General features: G+C 25.7%; 1 protein-coding gene across 1 annotated transcript; it reads right to left on the minus strand.

Annotated features, from left to right (window-relative positions):
• Positions 1–3,105: 3,105 nt before the first annotated feature.
• On the minus strand, positions 3,106–9,536 carry LOC103575382 (nuclear RNA export factor 1). The gene is made up of 10 exons (XM_014443751.2): positions 9,322–9,536; positions 9,123–9,203; positions 7,362–7,666; positions 7,184–7,270; positions 5,964–6,401; positions 5,775–5,890; positions 5,500–5,536; positions 4,911–5,143; positions 4,659–4,827; positions 3,106–4,025 (listed from the first exon to the last, which is right to left on the minus strand). Exons 2-10 carry the CDS (start codon positions 9,175–9,177, stop codon positions 3,525–3,527), a joined length of 1,941 nt encoding a protein of 646 aa, XP_014299237.1. The 5' UTR covers positions 9,178–9,203; positions 9,322–9,536; the 3' UTR covers positions 3,106–3,524.
• Between the last annotated feature and the right edge of the window lie 482 nt (positions 9,537–10,018).

A 10,018-nucleotide genomic window follows, 5' to 3' on the forward strand; every position in this document is an offset into this window, starting at 1 on the left:
TTTACTTTGAAGTAACTTTTTTTTATAAAAATCAAAAATTTTTCTATTGTCTGCTACTTTCAGTACCATCTTTTTTCAACTAGAGATTTAATTCTCTTCAAGTTTATTAATAAAAATTTAATACAATTATAATAGTGTCAAAAAGTGAGATGACTAATATTGTTTTAAGTAAATTAATTTGTCTTAAAGATATCGTTGACACGATTAATGAAAATAGCTGTTTTTCTAATTTTGATCTAATGATAAAGAAATTGCATGAACTTTACATCATTACAAATTTATTTATAAATGACAGAACAACTTTTCAAGAATATGTTTTAATTATTTTTTTTTTAAGTCAAAATTTTCATTTTCGCGTAAATTCGTTATAAAAAATGAATAAATTTCGACGCAAAAAAACGACTTATAATTGATTATGACGTCGTCAGATCTGTTGAAGATGAGAACCAATGAAAGTTACGCAATTCTCTTGTATTTTCTTTTTGTTGTGGTTCTGATAGGGTATGTATAGGATATGGCGCGTCGGAACTAATTTAATGACGTCACTAGCGTTTGAATTTACATTCTCAAGAAACAGTTTTTAGTTTAAAAATTAACCGAGAAATCAATTATTATAATACAATATCTCTCATTTTTTCTTAACAACTTTCGTTAAGCTTTAAAAAAAAATTTTAATTACAAAACATGCAATTTTCCTATTTATAATCTGGTAGTTCTACTACATAAAAAATTTATTGAAATCATGCTAAGAAGCTTCGGCGATTTTCTCAAAATTGGCAATATTTTAAATTTCCGGATAAATCAATAAAATGTAAGAAGAATAAAAATTAAAAAATACGTACTTAGATAATTTAAAAACCAGTGCGCGCATTTTTTTCTATTTCATTATTTTAATTAATTAATTTATTTATTTAAAATTTATAAATTGTCTCATATGTTATATTCACAAGCATAATTTTGAATAAAATGTATAATTTTTAATAAAAATTTGAAAAATCGTTTACTTACGCTGTTTAAAAACTATAATTTTTTTAAATCAGTACTTAAAAGATTTAATATTATTTAATTTAAATTTTTTCAATCCTCAATTATTTTTAATTGTATTTTCTATCAGAGTATGGAATAATTTTGGTTTTTCACATTCGACTTGAGTAAAAACTTTTGTAATCTCAGAGAGTTCGAAAATAGCAAAATTATTATAGAGTTGGCCCTCGGGATCAACCGCTCAAATTTTTGTTTTAATTTTTATTTAGTTGCCTACGATGTTGATTGGCTATTAAATTTAAAAGAACTTATTGGATAATATATCAAGTGCATGAATTTTTAATTAAATTTTAAATACTATTTAAAAATATAAAAACTTCTCTGTGGGATCAAGGATATCGTTAAATAAAAAAAAAGTTTATTCAAATATATACGTAATTTATTTTCAGATAAAAGATAAAACAAGATGTCATTATTAGTGTAGATCCAAAACCTTCACTTACGTCTTAAAAAATTTTTTTAATATTTTACAATCATTATTTTATTCATTTTTTTTTTTTTTTTCGTTAAATTTATTCAATAATATAGAATATTATAATTATATAATCAAATATTAATATAATACAGCGTTTTGTTATGCTATAGTTTTTTTTCTTCATTATTTCTAATTTTACATAACTAATAACTAAACCACTACAAATAAAAATTCGATACAAAAAATTATCTTCGTATATTAAACTAAAATTTGATTTATTTGATATTTATTAATGCTTAAATATATTTGATATTTAAGTAATTTTTTTTGCTATTCATGAAAAAAAAAAAAAAAGTAACAAAATTATTTAATAATAAAGTTTAATAAAATTAAAAAAAAACTATTATTTTTTTTTTTTTTCAATGCGAAATAATTAAAAACTAATTTATTATTCATAATTAAAATTATACTCTATTTAATTTAAAAATGATTAATTGAAAAAATAAATTAAATAGCAAAATTTTGTGAATACTCTTTCGAGTCAGTCTTACTACTAAAAGAAATTGTTTAAACATAAACTATTTTTAATTATTTACTAGTTAAACTATTACTTTTTTTTCAATTAATAATAAATTGCACTCAAAGATAATTAATATTTTAAATACTAATGCACAATTTTAAGGAAGACTTAAATCCCAGATACTTGGTACGATATTTGTTTCCTCTTGAAGTTAATTATTAAATGTAGTTGTATGTTGATTGACAAAGTGCGCAATCGTACCTTCATGTTTAATAAATATAATTAAAAATTTATTTGAAGGACGATGCGTTGTTGTATTTAATATACCCATGATTTAAAACTAGAAATAAATTTCTAGTTATCATAAGAAAATTTATGACATCAAGCTTCTCTTGATGGTTCGAACAAGATTATCTTGAACAAACCGAAGCTCGATTAATTTTGCCACTGCAACATTAGTACTCGTAAATTAATTTATACGAGTACATTGCCGGTGTTTAGGCAGATTATATTTTCTTGGTTTAAATTTTATGATAACTTAATTTAAATCTTCTTTGTTTCTTCTTCAGGAGTCTTCCTCAATTGTGTGTTTTATTTTAGTATTCATGTTTTATTATTTTTTTAAAATTAAGTATTTTATTTTTAAATTTAAAACTAGTTTTGTTTAAACAATTTCTAATTAGTTTCAATTTTTCTTCGAAAGAATATTTACAATTCTTGCTATTTTTATTGTAAAAATTATTATGGCAATTGACTGTTTTTTTATATTTTTTCCCGGATCATGAGAATAAAGAGTCAAAAAAAAGAAAAAAACAAAAGAAAGAAGTTTTAAGAATAATACAATTTAAAAAATGATACGATGTTTTTAAAAAAATTTGAAATTAAAAGAAGATAATTTAATATTTGTTTGAAAATTTTCTAAATATTTGATTATTTATCCTCATTAATTAAAAATAATAATTAAAATAACTGAAAAAAATTATTTGTAATTTAATTGATAAGTGTGCGCTAGAAAAATTAATTGACAACGATAACTAATTAATTAGTTTTAATTATCATAATTAAATTAAAATATAAAATTATTATTTTTCGAATGCACACTACAAATTTATTACATCTCTATACTTTTTTAGTATATCAATTTTTTGTTTTTGCAAATATTAAGATAACTATATCTGTTATATTGTAGTTATAATTTTTTGTTTTTAATGAATTTAATTATAAGTGAAAATGATTTGATTCATTAATATTTGGCAATTAAGTAAATTTTATGAATGATGTACAGAATGTTAATAAGTTATCATTATTTTTTTTCTAATTAAATAAACGTGTCACGAATTTGGATATTAACCCAAGACTCAGTGCAAGAAAATATGCTAGATTAATATTTAACAATTATACTAAAGGAATATTTAAATATTTAACAGTAAAAAAAATATCACCAAATTCGTGCCAACTATTAATATATTAATTAATAAGACTATAAATTTGGTGTTTTTTTTCTTTTTTTTCTTTAAATTTATATATATAAATAATATTTTAATATTAGCAGAGGCTATTATTAAGAAACGCCTCTGGTGGAATTCTTCCAGCTTGGAAGAATTCATTAAAAGCCCGAATGGCTGTATCGAAATTCCACTGTACCTCTTGTAAACACTTGAAACTCCACTCTAAATTCATTTTTGTTTGCTCCATTAAAGCAACAGTCATTTGACGTTGGAGTTGTTGATTAGGTTCGGATGTACCTGATGTCGATGGTTGAGGCTGAGCTTGTAGTTGTTGTTGTTGTGGTTGTTGTTGTTGAGGTACTTGTTGAACAGAAGCTTGAGCAGCTGCTGCTTGCTCAGCTATTGTGTTCTGTGGACTATTAATAGCTTGACGCTCTTGAGTTGGTGTTGGATGAGCTAAATGAAGCTGCTCATTTTTTATACAATAACCGCTGCCGTATTTAACAATTACGAATGTCCGATCAAAGTAACGGATTGCTTGATCCTTGGTTCCTATTTCTTTGAAAAGGCCAGTCACTGTTATCATTATCGTTGATGGCTAATAAAACAATTAAAATTATTATTTATTTATTTATTTATTTAAGGGCATTTTCAGACAGTGTTTCCTCTTCACTTTTCAAAAATAGTGTCATAAGCGTATTAAAATTTTATCAATCAATTAAAAAAAAATTAACATTAGTTGTGATTTCGCTGAATTTATAATTTAAAAAAAAATTATTTAGTTGATATTAATTGGGAGTTGAGCAAAATTTATTAAATAAATTTCAATAAAATCTTTGTCAATTTTATAATTTGAATTTTCAAATTTTGTAGGCTAAAATTTTTTTCAACTCGTAATGGACAACAAGTGTAAAAATTTGTTTTTCAATTCTACATCTCGATGAAATTGCAACTAGGTTGTCTTTTTTTAAATTAAGATTTTAATTTTTTTTCAATTAATTGATAAAATTTTGACGTGCTTATGACAGTTGTGTCATTTAAAATTTTCAAAAAGTGGGAAATACCATCGGAGAATTGGGTTTAATTATATTCGGGTCCAAGTTAATATTGCTAGTATATCTATACATTAATGATATATTTCTATAACCAGCAATCATGATTAAAACCCGGATTAAAAATAAACCTGGTTTAAAAAACTGGCCCTTAATTCATTAATTATTATGTAACTTACCGTTACCGCTCCAATGTCCATAGTAAATGAATTCAAATAATGTTGAGTCTTAGGTAATTCAGAAATAAATGATACTACTGGTAGTCTTCCTTGTTTTAGTAATTTCGTACGGCGAGATGTATCATTTGAACGGAATAAATTTCTATTGTCTGGTGTATATTTATTGAATCTATAATTAAAAATTATATGTAAATAAATGTTATTGATTAATTAATATTTTTATTAAATAATAAATATAATTTATTAACTTACTTTTGTATCGTAGGACACGGAGCAACAGTAAGACTGAAAAATGCATGCTCATGATAAGCATCTAATAAAGGCTGTCGAGAATCACTATCAAAAATAGTGAAGTATTGAAGCATAAACTGTTCAGCAACTTTAAGGGCTTCGCCATTTTTAGCAAAGACCTTTTGCGTTGGTGGTACTTGGATACCCTCTTCGGCGACATCAAATAATATTGGTTTTGGTAGCTCCATACCATCCTTTATTAATTTAATATTAATAATCATTTTTATCATATAAAAAAAAACCTAATATTTTTTTTTTTAAGTACGTTCTTGCGCGACACGTGAGTCAAATGAGGAATAACTGTTTCAAATTTAATTCTGAGGCTAGCAAATTTTTGAAAATATCTCAATAATTTTTAAATAATTTATCAACTTTTTTTTAACTATCGATTTATGTAACAGTTATTGTAAAAAATTTTAATTCTTAATTAGACATTCTGACTTAAGTTTTTTTATCATAATAAATCCGGCCCACAAAAATATAAAATGTGAATTTTCATTTAATAGTAAGCCTCACGCAAGAACGTCTTTAATGACAAATAAATACTTACCAACCGCAGTAGTTTGGGGAACTTCTTCCGTACGTCACTGTCGTGAAGAGAAAAAGCCAAAAGCGGATGCTCCGAATTAGTTGTATTAAAACAAAAATAATATACCTTATTATTAAAGGGAGATTTTTTAACTTTTTTTTTTTTTTTTGAACTACAGCAATTTCATATTTTTTTCTAAGATCAATATAATTAAAAAAAAAAAAAAAATTTATCCAATCCCCTGTATCCAACTACTTGGATATATTAAAATAATTATACAAAATTGATTACAGTACCTGATATAATCGTCAGTACGTTTTTTATACTTTTGTTGTACAACAGGGTTACCAGCGAGACGTAATTCTTCTAGTTGTAAATCTTTAAGAACGTCTAGTTGATGCATTTCTCTAATCTAAGAAAAAAGTAAAATACATACACAATAATTACAAGAGGTTACTGAACTGAAATAATATAAAATAACTTACTTTGTTGTCACCAATGTATAAAATTTTTAAATGCTTAAATTTCTTCTCCAAAAAAACTAACTTGTCTACCATAGACAATTTATTATTATCAAGATTTAATGCCTCGAGATTAGGAATTGCTTCGGCGACTATATCCAACACTAACATTAACATCACAGGTCTGAATAAAGCGCAAAAATAATCTTGGACAAGATCAGGATCATGATGAAAACATGACAAATCCAAGGCATTATTTTCTTGCCGGTACCGCTTCGCCATTGCTGCTTTCAATTTTCCTCTAAGCGTGTCGTCAATTTCACATCGTGGAAAACCAGGACGTATTCTTACTTGAATTTTGTGATTGTCAGGCGTCGTTATTTTTTTATTACATTCCAATAATTTATTTGCCGTCTCTTGACTGTCTACATAAAAAATAGCTTCTTGTCCTATGACTTTGTACTAAAAATGAAATAAATAATTTTAGATAATAATTACAATAACCATCGTTCAATTTAAAATAAGGTAAAAGCCCCTATACCTGCTCAGTACCATTATATAGTCACTCACTTTAACTGTTTAAGGCGTTTTTTTATAAGTTTTGTGTAAAAAAAAATACAACTAAAAATATTATTACTGATAAATAATTATTTGTGAATCTAAATATATTAAAATATGATGTATCAAATTATTTTATAATAGATTATAAATTTAAATTAAATGGCTGTTTTAAAAATCGCGCTTAGCCGGGCATTTTTTACTTTAACGTTCGTTCCTTAGATTAAATTTAGGTTACGTCAAATTTTTTAAAAATCGTTATAACTATATCTTATTAAATACATTTTTAAAATTCATGAAATTTTATATTATTCAAGAATAAAGTAGTATAATTTATAAATTATTTTCCAAATCAATAAACTTATAATAGTTTAATTAATATTGTCTTTGAGCGACTAAAGGGTCATGTGTTGATCGAGTAATGGTACATGACAACTTTTAGTGAGCGACTATGGGTACACTCAAGCACCTTATTTAAAAAATTAATAATAATTAATTATCAACGTTATTCTTCAAACTAAAATTTTATTCTAATACTCGAAACTTCAAAAAATAACTATAAAAAAAAAATATGGTTTTTCATTTTATTAAATAATTTATATTGAGTGATTTAATCTCACTCCAATGAGAAGTGAGCGGGTATAGGGGCTTTTACGTTATTAATTAAAAAATATATAAATAATTACCATTATTGGTATAAATGTATCGGGAGCAATATAACTCAGCAGACTATTTAATATGTAGTCTTTTTCATATTTATCGCCGTACAATATCTGAAATAATATTTTTAAAATGATCAATTGTTTATTCGTCTTATAAACAGAAAATGAATAAAGTGTAATGTAAATAAAAAAAAATACCAACCGTTATTTTATACCATTGGGCTTCACCACTAAAATTAACTCTACTCTTATGTAATTTAGGACCTCGTTGTGCCATAGGACTAAGTCGTCCACCTTTCATTTTGTTTTTAGTCCTAAACATAACCTGGCGAGCATTATTATTGGTACCCGAAGACATAGCATCATCACCCAAGTATTCTTTAATCATTGGTCTTACATAACGATCTCGTCCTAATCGTGCTTTTTTAAATGATACAACACGTACTTTAGCAGCGCCGAAATCCATTGGATGGTCATCATCCATACGTGCTGTTCTATCATCATGATCTGTGGAAGTAAAAATCAAAATTAAAATAATTATGGTAATAAAAAGAAATTTTTTTATATACCACGTTTTTAAAACGGACTAAAAAGTATAGAATAATTTCTCTAAGCTTCATCAAGATTTAAAACCCTATACAGATTCCAAATTTCTTACTCAGTCCTCTATAATTGTGATTGTGTATTTGAAAAATAGAACGTTCTTCGCACAACGGAAATGAAAAAAATTTACGTTATTCGACTACTTAAGGGGTAGCTCCGGAAGTTGAGGTGGCCTAAGATTTTCAGCTGATATACCAGCATCTAAAGTAAAAGACCTAATACCCGATCGGGAAACTAGTACTTGATCACTCCATATATTTGTATTTTTATATTATAAGTTTGAATGTAGTAGACATTAGACAATCATATATTTTAAATAAATTAATAAATTAATTAAAATAATAAAATTTTAAAAAATGCGCGCATTAATCTTTCATTGATCTAAATACGTAATTTGCTTGCCTCATAACGCAAAGTGTTTGAAGTAGAGCATTACTCTCAACATGTTCAAGTCAAGCAGTTTTCCGGACTTGAATTGCCTGTTTTTAGAATTTTATTTACTTGCTCAAAAATTTAAAAAATTCCCACTTGTCAGTTACATTTACACTCATATCTATATTTAGTAAAATTTAGGAAACATATGAGTGATCAGGAACTAGTTTCCTGATCTGATACTGGGTCTCTTACCTAATGGGCGAAAAATTTTAGAAATCTAGTCATTTAGTAGATTTATCTTTACAATTATTTTTTCGTTGCGCGAAAAACGTTCCGATCTTCAGGTGGACTATTTTTAATAGGTATGAAAATAGCTGTAAGATACAATATATAACTCTAAGAAGTCTAGAGGGAAGCTATCAATGAGAAAATTTACACACGTGTCATATCATCTGCAGTGTAATAATATAACTCATCTAAACAAACGAATACGAAAGAAAGTTAACGTTGCAATGGCCCGTCGAAATTTAAGTCGTATATCAAACGCAATCTTTGTTATCCTTCTTTTTTTTTTTTTTACTTTTCATTTCCTTGCATTGTCATCTAATTCTGAGCTATGTTACTTTAAAATCAATTACAAAATTCCACCCGAATACATTAAAGCGAGTTAATAAAAACTCGGGAAAAAAAAAAAAAAAAAAAAAAAAAAAAGTTGAAGTGAAAACGTGAGTCCAAAAAATTTTATGTTTTTAAATCAACAAATAAATTCTTAGTATATAAATTTACCTAGAATTTTACATGGTTATTCTTTTATAATTTTTAGTTGACGGATAAAAATGAAAAAATTAATGGACATGAGGTGTTTACAGTATCATTAAAAAATATGATGAAATAAATTTAAAGTAAAAAATAAAATTAAAGTCATTGAGTTTGACAAAGACAGCAGTATGAGAATAATAATAATTAAAAAAGAACAGATACTTACTGAAAAAATGTTTGTTTTGTTTGCCAAAACGATTATTCATTGGTTTTCTCGGCATGGTGAATGTTTTAAGTATCTACAAAACTACAATAAGCGTCGTAAATTAAAAAGAATAACTCAATTCCACATTTCTTAAGGTACAAGGCACACTAATGGCTGACTTAGGTAATAAAAAAAATATATTAATCACTGAATTACTAACTTCTCAATGTCTTATTGATTTATTTAGTTTTAAATAAATAATTGTAATGATTGTAATAATCAGTTAATGTTTCGCATAAGTAAATTGACAAATAATCAACAGAATTTTATTATCTTATGGAAAAGTTTGACCAAGCGAAATCACGAGACTTGTTTTATATCGCGATCCACAACATGGCGTAGTTAAACTCGAAGAAACTCTATTGCGTCCTTCGCTTCTGCGTCTACGTCACTATTTAACAATAGTTTAAGTTTTCACTCAAGATTTAACTGTAGAAAATCAGACTAAGAACGTGGCGGCATCTTTGAATTTTGTAATTTTACCGCGGGATCTATTTTATCGACATAAGAAGTAGTGGAATTTTGTTTTATTGATCTCTGATAGGCATTTTTATCGCAAGTCGACGGAAATTTACAACCGAAATAAGAGATGTCAAGTTGACTGCAAAAACTTGATGGTGCAAATAGTTGACGCTAACTTGTAGTCAATTTGGAAGTAAAATGTTGTTCATTTAAATTTTTCCATGATCCTGAAGTTAGCAGACAATTAACAATTTTTCGATTATTTTTTTTTGACAAAAAAGAAAAATTTAAAATACGCACATGTAGAACATTTGAAAAACTATAAGTGCAATTTTTTAAAATACTTTTTTTTTATAATTTATCGTTCTGAAAATATTCAAAAAATTATTATATGT

Source organism: Microplitis demolitor, chromosome 7, assembly GCF_026212275.2.
Source record: "Microplitis demolitor isolate Queensland-Clemson2020A chromosome 7, iyMicDemo2.1a, whole genome shotgun sequence".
In the NCBI taxonomy this organism is placed as follows: Eukaryota; Metazoa; Arthropoda; class Insecta; order Hymenoptera; family Braconidae; genus Microplitis; species Microplitis demolitor.

What these genes read in the sequence shown, in the direction of transcription:
- LOC103575382 (XM_014443751.2), bottom strand. Translation starts at nt 9,177, where the DNA reads ATGCCGAGAAAACCAATGAATAATCGTTTTGGCAAACAAAACAAACAT. An exon ending in ACAAAACAAACATTTTTTCA is followed by an intron (nt 7,667 to 9,122) that starts GTAAGTATCTGT and finishes TTACTTCCACAG; the next exon opens with ATCATGATGATAGAACAGCA. An exon ending in CCCAATGGTATAAAATAACG is followed by an intron (nt 7,271 to 7,361) that starts GTTGGTATTTTT and finishes ATATTATTTCAG; the next exon opens with ATATTGTACGGCGATAAATA.